General features: G+C 36.4%; 1 protein-coding gene across 9 annotated transcripts in view; it reads right to left on the reverse strand.

Moving 5' to 3' along the window:
- Positions 1 to 1,932: 1,932 nt before the first annotated feature.
- LOC122562185 (monocarboxylate transporter 7-like) overlaps positions 1,933 to 25,084 on the reverse strand; it is a 32,297-nt gene continuing 9,145 nt past the window's right edge. Inside the window, exons 2-7 of one of the 9 annotated variants that reach the window (XM_043714828.2) lie at positions 19,748 to 19,909; positions 17,905 to 18,033; positions 10,602 to 10,745; positions 8,749 to 8,877; positions 6,220 to 7,026; positions 1,933 to 4,705 (exon numbers count right to left, since the gene is read on the reverse strand). In XM_043714828.2, the coding sequence (XP_043570763.1) occupies positions 4,443 to 4,705; positions 6,220 to 7,026; positions 8,749 to 8,877; positions 10,602 to 10,745; positions 17,905 to 17,938 (1,377 nt within the window). In that variant the 5' untranslated portion in view covers positions 17,939 to 18,033; positions 19,748 to 19,909 and the 3' untranslated portion in view covers positions 1,933 to 4,442. Of the gene's footprint in view, positions 4,706 to 6,219; positions 7,027 to 8,748; positions 8,878 to 10,601; positions 10,746 to 17,904; positions 22,547 to 25,084 lie in introns of those variants that run through there. The other 8 variants (XM_043714825.2, XM_043714826.2, XM_088000631.1 and 5 more) reach the window with 8 other exon arrangements.

Raw genomic sequence — 25,084 nt, forward strand, 5'->3', positions numbered from 1 at the left:
CTCCTGGCTCTTCTTAGCTTTCTTTAGGTCTTCCGGCTAACTTATAACACTCAAGCACCCTAACTGAGCCATCACATCTCATCCTAACATAAGCCGCCTTCTTCCTCTTGACAAGAGATTCAACTTCCTTAGTAAACCATGGCTCCTTCGCTTGACAACTTTCTCCCTGCCTGATAGGTACATACTTATCAAGGATCCGCAGTAGCTGTTCTTTGAATAAGCACCACATTTCAATTGTGCCCAATCCCTGCAGTTTCCTTCCTCAATCTTATGCATCCTAAATCCTGCCTAATCACATAATTGCCTTTCCCTCAGCTATAACTCTTGCCCTGTGTTATATTCCTATTCCTTTCCATCACGAAAGTAAATGTAACCGAATTGTGGTCACTATCACCAAAGTGCTCACCTACCTCCAAATCTAATACCTGGCCGGGTTCACTACCCAGTAGAAAATCTAATGTGGCCTTGCCCCTTGTTGCGCTGTCTACGTACTGTATCAAAAAAAAACCCTCCTGCACACAATGGACTAAAACTGACCTACTTAAAGTATTTAAACTACAGTATTCCCAGTCAATATTTGGAAAGTTAAAGACCTCCATAACAACTACCCTGTCACACTCGTTCCTATCGAAGATCATCTTTGCTATGCTATCCTCTACATCTCTGGAACTATTCGGAGGCTATAGAAAATTCCCAACAGGGTGACCTCCTTTTCTGTTTCTAACCTCAGCCTGCAAACATGATCAGAAACATCATGAACACTGGCACCTGGGAGGCTACACACCAACCATGAGTCTCTCTCGTTCCCAGAGAACCTCCTATCTGTCCCCCTAACTATGGACTAATGATCTGCTCCTCTCTCCCCTTCCCTTCTGAGCAACAATATTGCATTGTTATTTGTGGGAGATAGCTGTATGCAAATTGACTGCTGTGCTTACTACATCACAACAGGGGCAATCTTTCAGAAAGTACTTGATTAGCTAATTAGCTAGAAAATGTTTTGGGATATTCATGTTGCTAAAGGCACTACTTTGTTTATAAATGTAAGCTTTTAAAGTGTTCTATTTAAATTCTTGTTTCCTTGCCTTCAGCACCACCTCAGAATGAATCCATTTTACCCTTTGCTGTTATATCTCCTAACTTGTCCACATATACTCATTGCTCACTTCTCTTGAATGAAATGCGTTGGGATGTTTTTCTCCATTCAATGTGCATTTGTTCTTTAACAAGTTCATTAAACCATCGAACTCTTGAAATTTGAAAAATAATAAATCATAAGTTTTTTAAAAATAACTTTTAATGAAAATTACAGATATGCAGCAATCTTAAAACATTTAAACTACTTTTAAGTTATTGAGGCTGAACAAATTGAATGTTAGAGAGCATAAGTTACAGTGACCAAAGTTTTGGCAACATTTTGTTTGAACCTAATTTGCTGGTATTTCTTAAACTAGATTGCCTCAATTTGTCATGATTTTAAAAATGTTAGTTGCAGTTTTGTTCAGATGTTCCTTTAGATAGCCTAGTTACATCCTTCAGATTGCTAGTTACCAGTATTTGTTTAATCCTAATAACTTGCATCACAAATCATTCAAGCTTAACATTATATCACCTGAATACTTTTGATACGCTATATGAAATATCTTGTACAGTAAATATACAATTCAGATTATAAACACGCAGTATCAAAATTGGAGTGCAAGAGGTATCAGAACAATTAAGACTATGCCATACATTCTGATTTTTCTTTCTCGAGTGATGAACCTTTCAATGTTTAAACAGAGTTCTGCAATCACTAATTTGGCAGTGATTGCCAATTTTTGGGAATTTAAACAGGTCTTTGATTTTGACATGTAATTTTTTTCTTTTCTGCCAGTAAAATAGAAAAGCCTTTGTCATAAATTTTTCAACCAGTGCAGATGTCATTGATGGAATAAACGAATTAAGATTTAATCATTCAAATTTGTTTAATTGAATCTAAGATAAAGATATTCTGAATCCATTATTTTACCCAGTATATAGCTAGAACTTTAAAAAAATTATGTAATTTTAATAGTTATTGACGCAAGAACCTTTGAGCGATTTCTTGTCTCTGCTAGTGTGTCATCATTTACAGGGAACATTTTGATGTATTCTGGAACATACTTTACCCCAGTGGCCTTGAGTTTCATGTCTAGAACAGTTCTTAGGGAAAGTTCAAAATCAAAGCCCCATTACTTTTGTGGACCAGTCTCTGGGTGCATGGGGCAAATCCAATAAAGAAATCACATTATGACCAGGTAAAAAGGGAGTCCCTAGAATGAGGTCTTCATGCCAGAATAAAAATCAGTGATTATGTTTTTGTTTTCAATCCCATTTTGTAATCTAACACATTTTCTGCATGATACTTATTTTGCAGTTTAGTTATTTGGAAAGTGTTCACATCAAAGAGTTTAACTGTGCATTTAGTATTAAAGATGAAAAAGACAGTTGTCCACTGTAGTTATTGATGCTTCCTGATCGAACATGTTATACATTATCTGTATCTTTTGTGGTCCCCATAAAATTCACTTTAGTGGTCCCCATAAAGTTTCCTATTACTGGAAGTAATGTCACCCTGTCCTGGCTGGACAGTCAAGATCCCCCTGCAACTGTGTAAATGGGATTTGCTTAATATCATTAGCGTGTATACATATTTGCAGCTGCACAGGGTTAGTCATCTTAGAGAAGGACATTTGTCAAGAGGATCTTAATCTTTTGGTTTACCAATATTCAAATTACATCTGTAGAATTTTGCCTGATTCCTTTTCCACATTTGCTTATAATGCCACGACCTCAATATTATAGCACACAGATGTGAGCCAGAATTCTTCCAACTTGTGCCAAATATTTAAAGCACTCCCACTAATCTTAGATGAGGGAAAATATGACTTAGTGATTGTTTAGCACTGATGTGAACTACTCATTTATAATTTGACTGAATAACCTACATCAGAAACTGTTTTAAAAAAAGATTATAGTAATTCAAATTTAAGTCATTGGCTTTTTTATCTACACACACAGACACAGGGTACTATGTATGATGAATGGCAAGAAAAGTCAGAATTTGCATTATTTTGCTTTTAGGTTGCAGTTCGTTCTTAATACCACAAAGATATCAAATCTACTGCATTTTGAATCCTAACACTATATACGTGATGATTAAGTGAATATGAGGGAGCCTCTTATTTTCTGCATAAGTATTTCCAGTGTAGGTACAATTTTGTTCACCATGTACTCATTTTCTGAAATATCAAAAATGTGCAATCATTAGCACTGTAAACAGTAACTTACTGACAATAACATAGGCCCTATATGTAATGCAGCAAAGGATAACAAAACTTTTTTTTAGATGGGGATGGAAGGAAGGTGAAGAGCTTGCAGAATTCAATATTTAAGGTTTTAAATGTATTTTAAGTCCTAAGAGAAGCACGTGGAATTGATAATCAACGAAAGTAAAGTTGGATTGGTCAGAGAAAGTTTGTGAACCATAAGTTTTTACATGTCAAGGACTCTTCTTGTATCATATCCAGGAGTGAATAAGGAGTGATCAAAGAGTGTCCTAGATATGGTTACAATATTCAAGTTTTTGATGTAATACTGGCTTTAAAAAAATTAGGAGCCAAAAGAGTTGTTTAGAGTGTAGAAGAAACTATTTGAAGAATGAGAAGTCTACAACTAGCATTTTACTTCTGTGTAGAAATTTTAAATCTCTTTAAAACTCAGAAACTTGTATGTGTTTTGCATACTATAGGGTGGTAAAATTGAACTTTACCCCATCTGCATATTAGCTGCATAATGGCTTTCAAGTTTTCATCACCATGCATCCCATAGGTGATAACTGTAAATTGTGGAGAATTAATTTTTTTTTCATTTACGATTACCCCGGTAGACTGAGTTGTGCATTTCCTCCGTCTTCTCCCGACATATCCCCCCACCCCAAAGGTGAAATTAAATGCTCCATTTTAAAATATTTCATTTTGGTCCATCTTGTAGTCTGAGTAAAGAAAGAAATAGTTGATAGACTCAAAAGAAAATTTTTTTTGGAACACAACATTTGATCAGTGGCTTGGACGATTAGGCCAGCATGTCAAATGTTTTTGATCATCATCCTATATAAAGCAAGAATATCAAGGCATATAATTAATTTACCTTGAGAAGAAAACATAAATGTATTCCTGCTTTCAGTTTTTTCATTTTCTGGGCACCTTTAGTTCAGTTCAGCTGTAGCTGTATGTTTCATTAAATAGTAAATGTGAAATATTTGCTTCTTGCAGTATTCCTTGACAAAGTGAATAGGCAATTTGGTAATTGAGAATAGGGAAAGTTGGAGATTAAATATGTGGCCAAGTAGAGGAAACTGGCAGGATAAATCAGGATACCTTTGAAAGGCAAGGTACGCTCGGTGGTGTGTGACTGTTCATTCAGGCAATGTTTTGAAGGTCATCCTGTAAGCTTTCTGGTTTCTTCAGGTCTGTATCTAGGAAGTCTTCAGGCACATCTACTGCACTTCTGAGAGTTTCCTGTGTTGTCTGCTGCTGATCGACCTCTAGAGGTTGTTTTCTCAGACAGAACCCTTTTTTAGATGGCCGAACTAATGCTAGAAAAAAAGCACCTAAACTCAAGCCAATTCCACAAAAAAAGAACGCAGATCCATAATTCTGGCCTGTAACATCAACAAGCCAACCTGAAAGCAAAAAAAAAAGTCAACTTAACCTTTTACACTTAGTATTTTTTCAGTAGTATCGAGATGATTTAAAAACTGGTAAGCTAAACGTTGTCACATTAAATTCAATTTACATAAAATGGAGCAGAAAAATTAGTATATAAATGAAACAGTGATCAGCTTAAGCATTCATGGACTTACTGCAAAATGAGTGCACTGGAGATGAAGTTCTTAGATACAACTTTTCAATTTGCTAATACGATCAGTAATGACTTTCATAGAATTCATAAGCTCCTCAGAGCATCAGTTAGAAGAAACCTTTGGGTTCTAATGGTTGGTTATTGGACGTAAGTTGGAAATTAAAGCCTCGTCCCAGAAAAACTGCCTAATTGGCATTCAAAGGCTTTCTTTAAAGAACCAGAAGGATAGTTACCATTCAACAGCATAACTGAACATTTCTCAGTTCTGAGGAAGGGTCAGTCAACCCGAAACATTAATTCTGATTGCTGTCCACAGATGCTGTCAGACCTGCTGAGCTTTTCTAGCAATTTCTGTTTTTGTTTCTGAACATTTCTTACGCAGTTCATTGCATTGCCTGGAAAGTTTTTAGGCTTTGATTTGTAATAATTGCATATATTTGTAATTGGAGTAAAGGTTTTATAAAGCTTGTATGAATTTGGTTCTGATAGATTATTGACTGCGCTCCACTAAACAGTTCGCAGAATGTTTATTGTCATATTCCATATCAGATAATTTTATATTTCCATTATTCAGATGATTTTCATTAATTATCCAACTGAGGAAGTGAAACAAGGAAGTGCCATTATCAAGAATTTTTACAAGTAACATTGAGTTATGTGGTGGGGATGAAAAACACTGGAGTATCTCAAGTATAGTGGCAGACAGGATGTGTAGATTAGTAGACCAAAGAAACCAATAGCAATAGTCTACAGGATGCAGTATGGGAATAAAGATGAAAGCAAAAAAAAGTGTGGTGATGCTATTGATGGAGATGCCAAGAGGAAGAAGAGGTATGCCTAAGGCCAGTTGTAAGGTATGATGACAAGAAACAACAGGACTGGAAGAGGAAAAGGTATTCAACAGGAGGAGATAAAAAGGGAGATCAACGAGTGCTGTGGTGATCTCACACAAAAAGTGGGTGAAACAGGAAAAAAAAAACTCTAATGATACTTCAAATCTTTTTAAAATAAGATGTATAACATTAATTTGATGATAACCTGTAAACTTAGTCACTTACTCAAAGTGTTCTTATTTTGAGATTTTTATGGCAGCATTTGTTTTTTTTTGCATAGCATATATTCTAAATTTAAATATTCTGGTGTTTTGGAGCAATTATTTAAGGGGAAGTGCACAGCTTCTTCCTGAAGATATACTGTTACAGAGAAATACCTGAGATTCTAGATAGTTACTTTTGAACTAGACTAGTCTGTGTCATTTCACTTTCAATGCAGTTTATATCCTGGTGGTATGGAAATTTGGGCACGATTCAATAGTGATGAAAACAAAAACAATACCTCCAATAGGTGGGCCAGCAAGTCCTGAAAAGCTCTGAATAAAGATGTAGATTCCAATAGCAGATGGCATCTTCTCAACTCCCACGACATCATCTTCTGCCAACATTGGGATGTGAGTACTAGCCACAGTGCCAAACATGAATCCATACAGCATGCTGCATGTAACAAGGCTCCATAAGCATTTCGCAAAAGGAAAGCACAGCAACGTAATACTCAGTAGGCTTACACAAATCAGTTGAATGTAAATCTTACGTATGGGCTGCTTATTTAGGACACAGCCAATTGAGAACCTACCAAACACCTCTGTAACTGCCATAGCAGACAACATATATGCTGCCCAGTCATCAATACCTAAGCTAATGCTAAGGGGAATCACATAGAGGTGAGGTGCAAAGAATCCCAAACTGGCAAATAGACCAAAAAGTGCGTAAAATATGAAGCTTTTGTTTTTTAGAATTACAAAGTCAAGCAACTTTGGCTGATTCTCTGATTTTAGCTTCCTATCTGGAAGCATTTGAAGATTTTCTTTGAGAGTTTCATTTGTTGTACACTTTTTACTATGTTCCAAGTTATCACATGAGGTAGATAAAGATTCCACTCCCGAGTCCACAGATTCTATAGACATGCATGTTTCTTCATTCTCCAGCATATACTTGGTCTCCATGGCCACATTCATTTTTTTTTTCTCAATTTTCCTGATAACAATTGGCCGAAGTAGTGCTCCACATACAACAATATTTAGCTGCAGTGCACCTATGATGAGGAGACAATTTTTCCACCCAAGATGGTTCTTCAGTAATGTAAAAGCTAAAGAGAGGGAAAAAAATACTCCATTATTCAACTACCTTCTCGATCAAAGCGAAGAACCATTCAGTAATATCATGATTAATCTTTACCTTAACATTTCTTATGCATGTTATTTTCATATCCCCAAGTATCCTCACATTAAGAGTTTGTCTTTCTTAGTTTTGAACTTTCAATTGTCTTAGGCTTAAAAAGGTTTTTGGAGAGCATTCCAGATTTCTGATAGAAAAATGTATTTAAATAGAGCCTTTAACATTCCTACACCATGATATTTTACTATATTGGGAGACAACACTTAATACCAAGCCACTTATGGATATTTTAGAATGTGTGACCAAAGATTTATTCAGAGGTAATTTTGAAGAAGCATTTTATAAGAGAACATATAGGGATTTCTGCAGAGAATTATATCCTGAGTGCACAAGCACCATTGGAACAGTTTGTGTAGCACTTTAGGGCTGTTGGAGGTCTCAAAGTTATGGTGGTCTAAAGTCATGAACGGTTCCAAGTTCAAAGATTCGGGTTTTGAAGCAATACTGGGTGGGAAAGTGACACAGAGGAAATGTATGAATGGGAATTGGAGAGTAGGGAAATTGACAACAAAGTTTTGGCTAAGCTGAAGTTTACAGCTGAAGTGCTGATGACTACAAGCACTTTATTATAAATCATGGCTGGAGATAACAAACATCAAAGAACAGTTCAACAGCAGATGAGTTTGTGAAGAAGTGCATCCTGATATTAGTCTTTAAAGAGCCTGGCTCTAATTTTAAGGTTTTGCATCATGTTTGTGAACTGTCCATCTACCCAATCAAATCCTTCAATTTTAAAATTAAAAATAATCTCCTTATCTTCTGTACAAGATAATGCAAGCTTAGTCTACATCATGTTGAAATTTATTCCTTTTATGTACATTCATCATTTGGCAAATCTGCACTGTAATTCTTTCAAATGCCAATGTATCCCTGCTGAATTGCTTTATGTGAAGTCTAACTAGACTTCCATCCAATAAGTTAAAGTATGAATGTTTCAATAAACTTTAATTTCTTATGTTCGTCCTGAAATGTTTAATGATTCCCGTAGGTTCCCATATTTTGGGACATTTAACAAGTACTCTAATTTTTTAGGTCTGAATAAATAACTTCTTACTTCTTCAGTGAACCCATCCAATCCAAATGTATTCACTATGTTTAAATAGTTTGTATTTGTCACATTGTTCATATTTCCTAAAAGATTTATAAATTCCTGATCTTTGTCCCACCCTTCTTGAACCCAGGGGGAAATTCATAAATTGTATGTTTTAAAAGATCAAGTCTAAATCACTTGCTTTCACTCAGCCTTTACTGATATTTCAAGTGGGGGAATTTGTTACTATTATTATTTAGCATTTGGTATTAACTCTTGTTGAGCATCACTGAGAGCAATAGGTATCAGCAGATAATTCAGTTCCAGGCGAATATAAATCTAATCCAATTGTGAATCCATACAAAAAGGTTTGAAATGTAGGTTGATATGTTACTTGTCAGTATGTGTAAGTATTGGTGGTAGGACCAGTAGTAATGAATCTGGCTCTGATTTACATATGAGTCGTCTTAATCTTTGCAAGTCATCCAAATCAAATAAAGAACAATAAATCTTTGCAGCAAAGTTGCATTGTGCTCATTAGCCAACAATTCTGTGAATAATTTGCCTCAATTTAAGAATTATAATGTTAGTTCAGACACTTACCGGGTGCAAAAGTGAAGATAGCAAAACATTCTCCTGTGGATGCTACAGCCATAACAAGAGAACGATATTTATCGAAGTACTGGGAGAGGATTGTGACTGTCGGAAGGAAACTGAGGCAGAAACCTACTCCTGTTTTAGAAAAGAAATAAACTAATGAATGAACTAGCAATGTCAGAATTTAACATGTGCAATTAAATTACTTTTGTAAAGTACATATTTAGTAGGTCTGAGATATGCAGCAAACTTTTTATTATTCAGCACCTACAGGACCAGGAGTGTGCGGATTGACAAAATATCCAGAGAATCAAGAGGTCCACATTATCAATATAAAAACACACACTAAGTAATAGAAATGTAATCAGAGGGTGTCAGTTTGTAAGTTTGCTCACTGAAATGGTAAGTTTGTTCTCAGACATTTTGTCCTCAGACATTTTGTCCCCATGCTAAGTCATGTCATCTGTGAGCCTTTGTTGAAGTCCTGGTATTCTATCCCGCTTTCTATTTGTGTGTCTTGGTCTGTTAAGGTGATATGGGGGTAGGATCAAGGGTATACACATCAGTGTTATACATTATTACAGCCATTTGATTGAACAAGTATATTTACATTGAGGTAAATAAATTTTAAAAACTACCATAATAATACAGCCATTCGATTGAACAAGTATATTTACATTTGAGGTAAATACATTTTTAAAGCTACAATAATAATACATGAATGTCATATTTGAAGTACATAATTTTCACTGGTTTATCAAAATTGCTGTTCATAGGGTGCTGGTTAAAACAAAGTTTGCTGTTCTCCATTCTAAAGTTTTTAAAACAATTATTACTGGCTGCTAACACTTAAAGAGCAATCTGAAGACCCAGTCTTTAACCAACAGAAATATGTCACAATATTTCAGATTGTTTATGAGAATTAAATAGGCACCGTTAATTTTACAATGTGGTTCATGTTATACACCCTCTTACTTCCCTGAAGAATATTATGATAATACTTCTGTTGAGATCACCTGAAAGTATGTCACTCTCTACCAGAATTCACTTTAATTCTTTTCATAGTGTTCCAGGTACTAAAAGAAAGATTTAATACTGTCTACTTTGGATGCCTCACTCCCTTGTTCTAGTTAGTTTCTCAATTCAAATTTAAATTAAGCCTCATATACATTCCATCAGGTTTTTTGGCTAAGAAAGTGAGATGCATTTTTGCAAGGACCTCTTTGGGGCATTGAGTACAAGGCTCAGGAAGTGATGTTGCAGCTTTATAAAGTTCAATTCCAGTATGTGTTCAATTCCAATCATCACACTACAGGAAGGTTGTGAAGGGTTTGGAGAAGGTGCAGAAGAGGTTTACCTGGATGCTGCCTGGATTAGAGGGTATGAGATATAAGGATAGGCTGGACTATTTGTGCTATCCTCACTCCCACCCACTGCATAGCCAAAATCAAGAATTTTGGGAAAGGGACAGGGACAGGGACGAAATAATAGGTAGGAGAAACATATTGCATGAAGATTAGCAACTGCTCGCTTGATAGAGTAGCAGTTTTTTGGCTCCTACAAGCTGGTTTCAGGTTGGGATTGGCAGTTGTAAGTTAGCAACCAATCTTCTTGATCAATGAAAGATGTATTTATGTAGGAAACATAAAGTAAACCTAAAATGTGAAAGTAAAACTAAAGAAACCAGAGTTGAATCCATATGTATTATAGTTTCGATTTAGGTAGAATTTTCAATACTTTGGTATTCTTTGTGACAGCAATTTTGTTTGCTATTGTAATACAAGCACCTTTCCTGCACAATACTTTTGCAAGTACTCTGCTGCAGCCTTCTGTCAAATCCATACAGTCATTTCAGTTACCTGAGACTACTCCAATGGCAATGTACATTTCTACAATTGATCGTGCAAACGATGCTGCCATCATTCCCATACTAACGAGCAGTCCACCCAGCATTACTACTGGGCGGCAACCAAAGTGGTTACTTAGTATTGTGGAAAGTGGTGCTGTAAAGAAAAATAAAACAACATAAGCACAAATATATTTAGTACTGCTTAATTGCAGTTTGGATAATTAATTAATAGTCCAAACTCCCAATGTTTCCATTATTGTATAAAATATAAATGTGGCTTTAGTCTAGATGTCTGTTTGAATAAATTGATCAAAGTGCTGACGTTTACGTTAAATGTTCATATCAAGTTATTTGTACGGACCCTTCCTGTACTTTGGTATTCTTTGTGACAGCAATTTTGTTTGCTATTGTAATACAAGCACCTTTCCTGCACAATACTTTTGCAAGTATTCTGCTGCAAGAAAGAAAGACCTAAGCAAAAATGAAAAGTACAAGCCATTAGAAAGGGAAAAAGCCACAGGAATAAAATGCAAGAGAATTCAACAGCTCACAGTCACAAGTTTCGAAGATTCAAAAGGAACAGATTGAGTAAGAAATGAAAATGGGTATTGGAGAAAATCTAGATGTCATACAGAAAGAAAAGGAGGAGACATAATGGAGAAGTGCACTTCATGGAAGTGTTGTCACTAGGATTTCAATACAGTACAATTGTAGTTTGTTCTACAGACTGGAAGAGAAAAGAACCAGTAAGACAAAGAGATTACATCTTTTGTATTACCAATTTGGGTTATATTTGGAATTAGCACAGTAATTTGAGCTGAATTATGAGTATTACATGAGAAGTGTACTTGTATAATAAAAGCAAGTTGCTTTAAGTACAATTAGTGCAATCATTTAAGTCCATAAATAGGCCTAGTGGTAACACTAGTAGTGCTTGCAAAGGTCAATAAATGGTCCAATTGGCAGAAGATATTGAGGCAATAATTATGTAAAAGCAATAGTACATGACAAAAGATGATGTCTGCAGTGGAAAAGGATGGAGACAGATAAAGTCGCAGATACATAGACAATGATAATATTTCAAGAAGAGTAGAAAAATTATTATTCCATATAGCTGGATTATTTTACTTAGCAATCCCTATTGCAGTTTATACAAAATTATACAAACTGCAAGTCTAGCAATTTTTTTTTAAAGGCAAGAGAACACCACTGATTTTTACCAGAAGAGTTACAGTTTTAAATTTTTGAAAGAAATATGCCCATGTCAATTTGCAGTTGCAGTGCAAGAATGGGTGCTTTTCTTGGGTAATAAGATTAGAAAAGACAATGCCACATCTTGTGACAGAAACAGACTGACTGACACTGATCTGCATCTCCATCCTAATATCAACTGTGACTTCAAAGCATCTTGATGTATTACCACAAAATTTATAACTATGTATAAAAAAAGGACCTTCCTATAAAAAAGTAATTGTATAAAACGTTCGGGACATATTTAGTATAGACATAAAACAGTTTAATTGCTGAATTGCCTGTATTCAATAAAAGCTTTTGGTTAATATTCCCTAAACCACCATTCAGACCCATTTCAAGAAAGCTGTGTTCATGGTCAGCCTTGGTGACTGACTTGTAGGCATATCTGTGGAACAGAACTTGTTGCATTCACTGAACCCATGTCACTTGCAGTAAACTGGCACAGCTGTAACAATGATAGCATTTTAAGATTGATAATTTTGATTACTAAAAGGTTTTCCAATAAAATTAAAACTAGGACTTAGGAGTCCTTGAATCATTTATATATTTTACATGACAATGTTATAAGAGTAACATGTGCAATAATGAAGTGGTGAATGCAGGTTCTGTTCACCCACTTGGCTGTTGTTGATTTCATGCCATTTTGCTAAGTGGCCAAGAGCTTCCCCACATGGGTGGAATACACAATGAAATACCATACTGTTACTGGTAAAGATTAAAGGCTCGTAATTTTGCTCAGTACAGTGCTGTTTGTGGTTGTACAACAAAGCAATTTTCTTTTATTAGTAGACCATACTACCAAATTTGTTCTATTTTTGCTTCATATGTTTAAGTGACATTTTTCCAAATGTACACCAAACAGCTGTAGGGATCCAACATGTAATCAGATAGGTGAGTCTCAAATTATTTGCCAGTTCCTGTAACATAAAACACTCGATGACAGATTTGGCAATCTCAAAATTAAGTTTATACTGTTGCAGCAAAAGTGGTCCTTCAAGCTTGGAGTGAAAATAAGTTATGAGTCAAAAAGGGTTTCTAGGCTATCTCTTGCCCTGCAAGTCTCAATTCTTGGACATTTAGGCATGCCTGCTTTTGAGAGCAAGACACTCACAGAGGAGTTACCCTGTGACTAAATGGCCAGCCCCATTATGCAGTGAAAACCACTCATAAAATTAAAGATTAGGCTATTTCCAGCAGTATCTCCAAGTTGGACATTGCAGCAACAATTGACTGTGGTCAGAACTTCCTTCAACTTTGTTGATTGTGGCCCTAACAGGTGTTCTGTTAAGGACACTGACTACATCAAACCAGCTATGCAGTTGTGGTTTCAAGTATGCAAACACTTTGCTTATTAGGCTAAATTCTGGTTTTCAAGTGTATGTAGCCCTTCTCAATGACTGGCATTGCTTGCTTTACTGCTTCCCCAAGTAAGATTTTTTTTTTAAAAAAAGTTATACTTTAGAAAATGCCCCAAATTGTGTAAAATCTTGATATATAGACTTCCCCTGTGTAATGAATGTACACATTGCTGCACTGTGCACTGAGCTACATAGATGTTTGATAAATAACCATTAAGTGAAAGTTTAAATATTTACTGTTACTAATTAACCTAAAAATATTAAATGTTCACATACTGCACATCATTTTTTTTCCATTACAAATTACTAATAAGGAATTTCTTTCCTGGTCTAAATTTGAAAATGCACCCTTTCTAGCAATGTCAAGTTTCACCCAAATGTTCTAAGAATTGCCCACTGTTGTAAATAAGTCCAAAGAAAGCACCATATATTTCTTGCTCCAGTATTATTTAAATATTTCCAGCTGACATGCACTTTAGATCCAGCATGTTCAACAAGCTACAGTTTTTTAAATATGACTTATTCTGATGGTTATTAAAGAATGCATTTAAAGAAACAAAAAAAAAGTTCTCAATGAGAATAAGTACTTTTAAAATGGTCAAAATGCCAATCAATCTCCAGAAAATGGCTATATTCCACTATGCCTGAAAATGGAGCTAAAATTTGAGGAGGATTGCTGAGTCAGTATAATTGCAGAAAGATCACATACAAAGGGATTTATTTAAGTAGTATACTTGATGCAAGGTTTGTAGTTCAGGTTGAGGTTTAGGATGTAGGTTTGCTCGCTGAGCTGTAGGTTTGATATCCAGACGTTTCATTACCTGGCTAGGTAACATCATCAGTGGCGACCTCCAAGTGAAGCGAAGTTGTTGTCTCCTGCTTTCTATTTATATCTTTCTCCTGGATGGGGTTCCTGGGGGCTCCAGGAGAAAGATATAAATAGAAAGCAGGAGACAACAACTTCGCTTCACTTGGAGGTCGCCACTGATGATGTTACCTAGCCAGGTAATGAAACGTCTGGATATCAAACCTACAGCTCAGCAAGCAAACCTACACCCTAGTATACTTGATTTGTGACTTGAGTGTGTGCATGTCTGTGTGTATCTGGGCACAAATTCAGAACAAAGTCCAACTAACTAAGTCCACTTTTATCTCTTAAATCTCTTTTTCTAAATTAAATCCAATCCAGCTAAGCTTTTGCAGTTTCTTCAAAGTAAAACCAAGAGCTGTGGATACTGGAAATCTTAAAACAAAAATAATATTTTGGAGAAACGCAGTGAGTCTGGCAGCATCTGTGGAGAGAAAAGTGGAGTTACTGTTTCAGTCCAGTGACCCTTCCTCAGAATTAGTTCTGGGAGAAAGTGAGGACTGCAGATGCTGGAGATCAGAGCTGAAAAATGTGTTGCTGGAAAAGCGCAGGTCAGGCAGCATCCAAGGAGCAGGAGAATCGACGTTTCGGGCATAAGCCCATCTTCAGGAAATTCCTGAAGAAGGGCTTATGCCCGAAACGTCGATTCTCCTGCTCCTTGGATGCTGCCTGACCTGCTGCGCTTTTCCAGCAACACATTTTTCAGAATTAGTTCTGTCAGACATACTGAGTTTTTCCAACAATTTGTAATTTTGTTTGCAATTTTCTTTTGTTTGAGGTCCCCCATTCTTCAGTTAATACCATAAAGAAAATTCTTTGCTCTGATTGTTTCCATATCTCCCTTCTAGATTGCTGCTTGTTTTACTATTTAAATGCAGGCAAATCATTTCAAAATAAGTATTATATGACAAGACAATAGATTCCTTAAATTATTTTTGTATGCTCTGATCCAGGTATGTCTCACCCTTTAACTCTGCTTCACCTCAAAACCTGCAATATTCCCTCAATATCACAAGCAATCAATTTAACATTAGTTCAATGTTATCAAATGCATTTTGAACCATACTAATAATCTCACTTCGTTTTATTAGAAAGGATGACTAATTTGTTACTTACTCCTTTAATCATGGTTTAGGAGAGTGAAGTATATAAGTTGATTGGGTTAACATTGAAATCCTTGAAGTGTTTTTGCAACAGTCTGGGCATCTATCAACTAATATTCAAATGACAAAATGTAGTAGCAATTTCTGTACACTGCCTCTAGTATTTTTTAAAAAAAATCTGAACTGTACACATATCCCAAAGCATTTTTGGACAACTCCATATTTGAACTGAACTATTTAGGCAATGTGATGCAACATCCTATTGGCTTTGGTTCTATTCTATTTGGTTCTATTCTATTGGTTTATTGTTGGTGTGATTAGTTAGGAATGCTGGACATTTAGTTTAAGAAAACTCCTGAGATCTTCCTAGATTCATCCATTCTTCTATTGCCCTTTCTCAAATGTACACAGTGAGTGAGATCTTTTGTTCCTGTCAATGGTGATGTTCAGACTCAGCTCTTCAAATTTCTGGGAAGGTCTATTGCATGACATATGGATTTAGATCAAGCAGTAGCAAGGTTTTGAAATAATTCTAAATGTTAGCTCTTTAAACTTTCATTGCCTGCAGGAGAGCCTGTGAGCACGTAAACTTTAAAGCAGGCCCCCACTGCAACCCTCCCCCCCTCCACCAAATGGCGTGAAGATAGTAAGAGTGGAAATAATAAATATGGGTGAAAAGGCAACAGAAGCTAGTAATTATTAGGATAGTGCTGGGCAGTGGACAATATCAGCTGGTTAGTAGTGGCAGATTAAAAGAGAAGGCAAGACGAGAGAATAAAGGACAACAGAAGTACAGATACCTTTTTGGAGAGGAAAGGCTTGTATTTTTTATTATTTATTTTTCAGCAGCAGATGGTAAGTATCCAGTGCTGCTAATGTTGTCAATTGCTGTGACATTTGGATATACTTTAGTTTGTGAACCATAATAGCAATTTATGTTTCCTCTAATTTTTATGAATTATGAATGCTCGCAAACAAAATCCAAGAATGTGTGTGAATCACAACTACTACTAATTCGAACTCATGGTCTGAAAAAGCTTACTTTCTAAATTCCTAAATTTCAGTATTGAAAAAATTACATTAGAGCAGGTTAGTATCCTGCTTCCTTTATTATAACTCTCTCAAAGTAGAAATGGCAGTCAAGGATTCTCAAAAGCAGAATTTAATCACAGATCTGGCTGACAAATTGATAATGTTAAGGAATAAACTAGGAAAGCCCATTGTATGTTGTGAATTGTGCTAGAAATATAACCATCTCTAGATGGTCAAATATGAAGTAAACTTTAGTGGAATGAAAAGGGAGATATGTAGAGTAATAAGGCTAATGCATTCAAACTCTGTCTGTAAAACACTCTTCTAATGTGCAGTGTTCTCTGGAAGACAAGATCATTCCTATTTTGATGGTAGATACAATCAACAAGGCAGAGGTTCCTTCATTAAATGCACGGAGGCCATGTCAGTTCAAGGAAATTGTGGATCTTCCACAGTATTAATTTGTCACCCAGTACAATTAGCACTGAAAACTTCTGGCAAAGAGTGGAGAGGACTGGAAAGAAATGAAGCTATTGTTACAGTAGCTGATGGTGATTAGTCCATACAGCTAGGTGGGGAATGGAAGAAAGGTGAAACAAGGCAAAGTCTATTTGGGACAAGGTGGGATGGTGGGGAAAGTGATGATCACAAACAGTGGTGAGATGATGATCACTAGTGAGCATGCACTTTTGTAACTGCCACATTCAGTAAATTTCTTTCTTAGTATCGGTGGATTCTGGGTTTGGATCATATTGGTACGAATACCTCAAGTGTTGGAGTGGGTATCTCAACAAAGCATTAGGCCCATTATTTGCATGTTACAAAGCACCCAAATGTTGCTTCAGCTTGGGTAAAAAAAAATATTGTTTAAATACCCAATCCAGTGGATTTCATGCCCTCCATTTGGGATGCCTTGGGTACCTGTGCAGCACCTGAGAAACAATGTTTATTTAGGTTCAGCTATTGCCAGTTAGGATTGGGAGGGGAATGAATATGAAGCAGCTCCAGAAATCCAGTTTCCAAATACAAGTTTCGACATTTTCAAATAAACTTATTTGGAAAGCTTATATTCTTCACGAAGTGATGGAAGATGTAATCTTGGATTCAGCTGCAGAAAAAGCAGCAGTAGGGCAGAGTAAGCAAAATTATTTTAATTTAGTTTTTTGTTGGTTGATTATCACTACTGTTCCAGATGGTCAACAAACATGTCTTTTTATATATTGACTGTGTAAAATGCACTTGGAGGAATATTAATTGTGTGCCTAATTATGCTTGGGGCTAAGGAATAAAACTGAAATGGTTATGCTGCCACAAAAATAAAGTTTTCTCACTGGTACTAATTATCCAATTAGTTATTTAATTTATTGTGTCTAATATCTGTTTTGACGCAATCAGGAGTACTGCTGATATCGTAGTAGTCCTTTGGAGAGTAATTGATTGATTGTTGATGGTAGAACCTGAGTTCTTGTATAGTTCTGGAAGCAGTACAATGTAGGATTGTGTTTATAATTCCCACAGAACAACTTCACAAAGCAAGTGAGAGAAAGAAAGAAAGAAAGAAACAAACAAACAAAGAGAGAAAGATCACAGGAGCATTTGAGAAAAAAAAACAAAGATGGGTTCACAACAGGGCAGGAAGTAGTAACAAACACATTCACTCTCACACACACAGACACACCACTCCCCCGGTCCACTCACGCACAACTCCTAGCAGCCAGTTACAGAGCGGCATTGTTAGAGGTCTGGGAGCAGATTGCCTGTCCACCTTCTCTTCTATAGTAGAGTGAATGGCACAGTGGACCTAAAGAGGGGAAGGGATGAAAATAACTGAGGTGGAAGAAAATATGAGAGAAAAAAAAATAAAACATTAGTTGATTTGTCATCAAGTTTTCGAGTACAGAATGTTATACACATTTGTTTTAAACCAATCTGCATAGGAGTGGACAGGTTACAACATATCAAATATGTGTAGCAACAGCTATGGACGTTGGCACATAGGTGGAGTTAAGATACACAGCCATGTTAGAGTATAATGTTGAAGCAGGAAGGAGCAGATAAATGGCCTGCTCCTATCCCAATGATCTGACGATTGGGTGAGTGAGCACTTGGTTATGTTAAAACAAAATACATAAATGGGGGAGAAGCTTTGTGGCTTCATGCTCACCACCACACTCAACTCAGTGTGGACAATCAGAATTTAAAATTAAAATTGTGATGAAACAGAAGTTAACATTCATTCACGTATAGCTTATTCAAAAATGCACAAAATTTTCCACTTGCAAAATTATAGGCATGTTCTTCATCATATAACATTTTGTTTTGTCACTACCCCTATCCAAGGTTAAAGGCTGCACTCCAATAATGACATTTCAAAAATGTTTACCCTAAAGTAACGAGAGAATTTTTTTTTTTTTAAAAATGCCGTGTTTAACCAGGTAGAGAGATTACATTTGCCCTAAACTCTACAATGAAATCTCAAGTGGAACAATAATTTACAGAAATAGCATTTCTACAGCAAAGTAAAAAAGATAGTAGATTTAAAAATTAAAACACTAATAGGTCGTGATACTTGTTGATTGATTTTGATTTTGTGAGATTATGCAGCACAAGTCCAACTTTCCTGCCTACTTATCCCTTCTAATGTGAAAATCTTGTAGATCAATCACAATACTGGCACATCTTGTAATAGTAAGATAACAATTAAAAAGCAGTTGTCTTTTATTTCTTTGCTCCTAAATCAAAGTATCATTCTTAACTTATCTCCACTGACCTTGGAGAAGAGCACAAACTGCAGCATTTTACCATTTTAAAAATAGGCAATATCCAAACCTCTGAATGCCCTTAATTTGAATGATCAGCAATTTGATAGCTGCAGTGCTCCTTTCCAAGTAAGCCAAATTTGAAAACCAACTCAACTGATTTGCTAATTTTGGCTGATGCATTAAGGTGGCGACGAATTGAAGGTGGGAGGGTGGGACGAGGGGAGTGGTTTGTGGAAGAGAGAAGGAAACAGGTGCAGGGCGTGCCCTTTCAAGCATCACCAGATTTAGTTGGTTTCCTGACATGCCAGCCAGATTCACCAATGCAAAATTCGAGGTTCTTGCGCCTAAACCACTACCTCCAAAGTCCTTCAAGGATCTAAACAAATTACACACAACTACATCTACAAACATCCAATCAATTCTGGTCAACATGATCCATTTTTTAAAACAAACAGTTTCTTTTTCCTCTCGCATTCCCAATGATTTGTAACAACTTTTTATAGAGGTACATTGAAAATCCTGCATAATAAAGTTGTTCCAAACATTTGCAAACTCTACTCCCTCAATCACTGCACAATAGAAAACTGAATCATCTCCATGCAATACATTTGCATCCTGATTGCTGCACTGTCCACCGATTAATAAAATTAAGGATTAGAACTTACAATAATCCCAACCCTTACTTCCATTTTATGATTTCAGCTGTCAGAATTACTGCAATGAATTTTATACTGTTCTTGATTTTTCCTAGTTTGCATGTGGTTCATTAGGTACTGTACTGGTACACAGAAGTGCTGTTCAGTCTTCTCTTTGTCTGGTAGTGTTGACGTTTGTTAACGTTTCACTTTAAACGGGATTCAGCAGATTCTTTCGTGACCTAAATTCTTGAGCCGAAGTGGAGTAAGAGAATGTTTAGCAGGCACTAGCTGAAACCTGTTTTGCTGTGGGAAAAAGATTTAAAAAGAAAAGAAAAACACAAAAATCTTATGTTTATAAATAATCTTGGCAAAGTAATGTTTAATATTTTTAATATCATTGGACAGAACTTGATACTTTCAAATAACATTCAATTATGACACATTTTAGCTAAGTTAACCACTGTAGCCAACTATTCTGGGAGATAACAAGCATCCCTAACCATGTAAACAGCTTTGATAATATTTTCCTGTACCAGATAATTTCAAGCTGCATTTCCCCACAATCTTTTCCACTGGAATCAACAATGTATATCAAAATCTGGTAGATCTTATCTAGCTTTGACTGAGAACTCAGTCATTAAACTTTTTTTCTTTAATCTTTGGCAATATACTGCATAATAATTTGGGCAGTACAAAGGTGTGGGTTAAAAAATACTGAGACATATTTTGTGGAGAAAGTAAATTATGTAACACGGTTTTCAGCATCATATCTGCTTGGTATTACTATCTGAAATTTAACTTGGAATAACTTGATGAGAGTCAGAAGTCTTGTTTTGAGCAAGTTGAGAAATGTACAAATGTTAAAAACAAAAGAAGTCTCATAGCTCAAAAACTAGGTAATAAAATTGCATATAAGAATGAGAAAGTATTTTTTCTTATTTAGTTACTTTGACTATTCCACTTACTAGTTCAGTGTTGTGAAAAATTACGTGCAGGAAAATATAGTGAGATGGGCATCATTGCGGTATATACTTTTTTTATTTCTCTATTATACCAAATGCAAGGGATGAAAATATAATTAAAGTGGCATTCAAAATTTAATCTACAGGACCATTTCCCTAGTTGTTGGCCAGTAGGACTTTAACTTGCCAACTTACATTTTAAACAAATCTCTTAAAGAAAAATAAAATTAAAACATAAATTTTACAAGTAAAGAGATGGTGGAGGAATGAGAAACTGAATCAGGTCACAAGAAATGAAAAAAAGGTGGAGGAGAAAAGAAAGGAAACTGTTTTGAACACTGAAACTGGAGAGTTGTTTGTTGTTTTGTTTTCGTGTTTGGTAATGTTTCAGACCAAAGGCGACTGGCCTTGGCTAGCACTGTAATTTTTCCATCAGGATTTTGAATTGCATTTTTGTAATTTTGTCTCCAGTGCTATGAACTCACCAATTTAATGCAATAAGGACTAACTGACAAACACATTGCTGCAAAACAACCCAGGTTGGACCAGTCTGCAGGAGACGATTATTGCCAGAGTTGTTTTTTCCATTTTATTGAGAAAGCATATGGCTTCAGACTTTTAAATTCAAACTTGTAACTTTGTTGATGGATCTTCAGGCCTTGCTGTTTGTTCCACGTATTTCACTGTATCAGAGTACACAGCATCAAATAGGACATGGTCAATAAATCTGCAAAATCATTATTAACACCTTCAAATCTAAAAAGGTCAACCTGGTGGTTGTAGCAAAGACTAGCCAATATCAGATTAATGGACCAGACTAAAAATGTTCCTGTTACATACAAAACAAAACTTGGTTTGAATGTTTGCATATAAATTAGTGTTTCAGGACATAATACTGTGACCGTGAGCACATTACAAGCAGATCAAATGTCACTTTGCGTCAGTGCTCAAGTTTGAATTCTATTACAAAATTGAGATGCGGCTGCAAGTTTCTAACATGTGAATATATGGTAAAGAAACAGACCACTTGGGTCAACCAGTCCATTAACTGTCTACTTAAGCTTTCTTCTATCTTTCCCAGTCTCACTCAGCATAATCTTCTGATGTACCCTTTGCCTCAAATGCAGCTAAACTAATTGTGCCAATTACTGTCATTCAGAGTCCAAATTCTCAATCCTTTCCAGGTAAAGATGTTTCTCTGAAATACAGATCTGATTTTTGACATACACTTTATTTTGATCTTTTGGTCTTCATCACCGTCATGTGGAAGCACTCTGCCAACTCAAATGTGAAAGTTTTGGTAAAGACCTCCATTATGTCTCTTCATCTTCTCAATTCAAAAAGGAAAGAGACCCAGCCTGTTCATCTTTTCTTGATTGTTATGATCCTTTAGCTGATTTTTTGCATTACTTCATGTTTATAACATTTCAGAACAATCCACACGACTTACAAGGTAGCCCAACTGAGGATATATTGAAGATGAACCATTAGAGTGGTGTAATTGGAGACAGCATAGTACAGCAAAGGTTGGGAAAGTGAAGATGTGTGGAAGGGTCCTTTATTTATTTGTTGAATTAAGATCAATTGTATCTGGTGATTCTGCCAAATTTGTATATACTTTAGATGTAACCCAACAATAGATTACAATGAGACCAGAACAAAGTTAATTATTGAGTGCTCTGGAAACAAACACATCCAAAATTTATGTTGAACCAAGAAAATCATTACATTCTTGGCCCATGAAAATCAATATTATGTTGCCCTACATGTTTTGCTGCCAAATGGCAAGCAAGTAACAAATTGTTGCAATTAAATGTTGCAGCAGCTTCTCTTACTAAAGTTACTTTATCGTTAAGCATAGCCATCATTGAATTGTAATAAGAATTTGACTTGATTCCTTCCTTTATGAAGGTACAAGACGTCACTTTCTAGAAGGATGGAACAAAAAGATTTTGTAGAGAAAGAGGAAGGCAAACTCTTTCGTCAAGGGCTCCAGAAATATTTGTCAGTTCTACCTGGGTAGTAGATTGGCGGGGGGGGGGGGGGGGGGGGGGGGGGTGGAAAGGACTTTTTGAAAAGGAAACATTTAACTTTGGCTGTCCCACTACTCCTCCCCTTTCCCCACCAACCCCAAACGTCTTCAGAATTTCTTATTCTATTTCTGATTCTATATACTTCATATCCTTCCTGAGCTGATGTGATTCATGAGACCGTACACCTGCACCCAGTGCCAACAGGTTGCTATTCCACCTAACTTCCTCTTTTGGTCCTAATGGGTAGCTTTGTAAATGGTTCCCTTTCCAGAGATACTATTTCACACTTTTAAAACATTCCTCCCCCCCCCCCCCCCCCCCCACCCACCACTTAAAAAGTTTTATATCTTGTTTTGGAAACTCTCAGTTTCTAGTTAAAGTTGACACTTCCAAAATTTGGCTTAACTACACTGTATTTAAATCTCTTCAAATCAACTTTCCTTTCATGCTATAGAATTGAAGCAGCCTTACAAAAGTCACAAATGTACCTATGATGGGACTGACCAGAGAGTACAACATCCTCCTTACACTCCTCAACCCCTCCCTAGCTCTATAGGATTGATGGTCTCTGCTTAGTTCAGTTCTTACCATATGACCATCGCTACACATATCTAGCTAAGGTTTTCTTTTCCATCTTCACACTTAATTTTCAAATCTTGGTCTCTCAAGATTCCATCATTGATCCCCTTCCTATACTTCAACTACTTTTGCAGATATGGATGGGTTTCTACATGGACGTTGATCAAATCCAGATATGCCTTAACAGTCTACTGTGCCAGAATGGTCAGCCCACATTACCAATATTCAATCTTTGATGAATCCCAATTTCCACTAGTTAAAAAAACCAAAGACCAAAGTCAGCAAATTAGGCCTCTGCTACAGTAGTCATTATTGTCCCATCTTCCTTACCCAATTATCACCCTTAAGGTGAACCAGACCGCTCATGGTCATGGCACCCTAGTCAGTCTGTAGCAGAGCTTCCACCTCTTGTCACCAAATCGTTCACCACAATCACAGTGTCGAACCACCTGTGTACAAATGGTCATCCATTTTTGCATCACTTGAAGACTCCACTATCCTAATGCTATTCTGTTTGGCCTGCCATTTTCTTCCTCCTACTTTTCAGTTCATCCAAAACCAGCTGTCCATATCCTGTTCCACAAAGTTCAATGTAGCCATATCTCAAAGCTCCTCAGCCATGCATTTGACCACCCTCTTAATTAAAATTTCTGTTTCTTGATCTCTGAACACCTCCTTCCTTTGTTACACCATTACTCGACAAGTTTTTAAACTATGGAGGCCCGATTGTGTAGGCTTTAACATTTTGGCCTCTCTTTTGCTTTTAAAAGACCCTTTCCAAAACTGTTGTTGGCCAATTACGTGAAAGATGCTTGAACATTTTGTTTAATATTAAAAGCTGAAAATGTGTCGCTGGAAAAGCGCAGCAGGTCAGGCAGAATCCAAGGAACAGGAGAATCGACGTTTCGGGCATAAGCCCTTCTTCAGGAATGAGGAAAGTGTGTCCAGCAGGCAAAGATAAAAGGTAGGGAGGAGGGACTTGGGGGAGGGGCGTTGGAAATGTGATAGGTGGAGGGAGGTCAAGGTGAGGGTGATAGGCCGGAGAGGGGTGGGGGCGGAGAGGTCAGGAAGAAGATTGCAGGTTAGGAAGGCGGTGCTGATTTCGAAGCACCGCCTTCCTAACCTGCAATCTTTTTCCTGACCTCTCCGCCCCCACCCCACTCCGGCCTATCACCCTCACCTTGACCTCCCTCCACCTATCACATTTCCAACGCCCTTTCCTCAAGTCCCTCCTCCCTACGTTTTATCTTAGCCTGCTGGACTCACTTTCCTCATTCCTGAAGAAGGGCTTATGCCCGAAACGTCGATTCTCCTGTTCCTTGGATGCTGCCTGACCTGCTGCGCTTTTCCAGCAACACATTTTCAGCTCTGATCTCCAGCATCTGCAGTCCTCACTTTCTCCTTTAATATTAAAAGGCCTGTTGCAATAATAGCTGATCTCAATTTGATGGAGTTGTCAAACTTGCATTGAATTTTGGCATTCAGCTGATCTATATAAAAAAGATATTTAATATCTCCATTGAATCAATGAGAGAAAAGTTATGGGGAAAGAGAGAGAAGGGGAATTTGTGCTAATACACTAATTAAAATGAAATGAGGAAATAAAAATGAATATTTTTAAAAGAAACAAAAATAGAAAAGTAATTGCATATAGAAAACAGGATGAATTAAGTTCTCAAGCATTTTAAACTGGATACTGTTAATTTAACTGAGGCAAGTGCATTTCAAAATAGAAATAATTATGTGCATTAAAAAATACATTGCCCATGAATTCAGTTTAATTTGAAAATTGAGGAAGTGGAAATTATATTAATAAGATTTTGAAGGGGTAATTTTCTTCAACTGCCTAAGCTGATGCACAAATTTCATGTATCCTTCCTTAAAACCTTTATATTAAATTTTCT

The sequence above is a fragment of the Chiloscyllium plagiosum genome, unplaced genomic scaffold (genome assembly GCF_037043375.1).
Source record: "Chiloscyllium plagiosum isolate Xiang-an unplaced genomic scaffold, Cpla_swu_hap1 HiC_scaffold_25, whole genome shotgun sequence".
NCBI lineage: Eukaryota > Metazoa > Chordata > Chondrichthyes > Orectolobiformes > Hemiscylliidae > Chiloscyllium > Chiloscyllium plagiosum.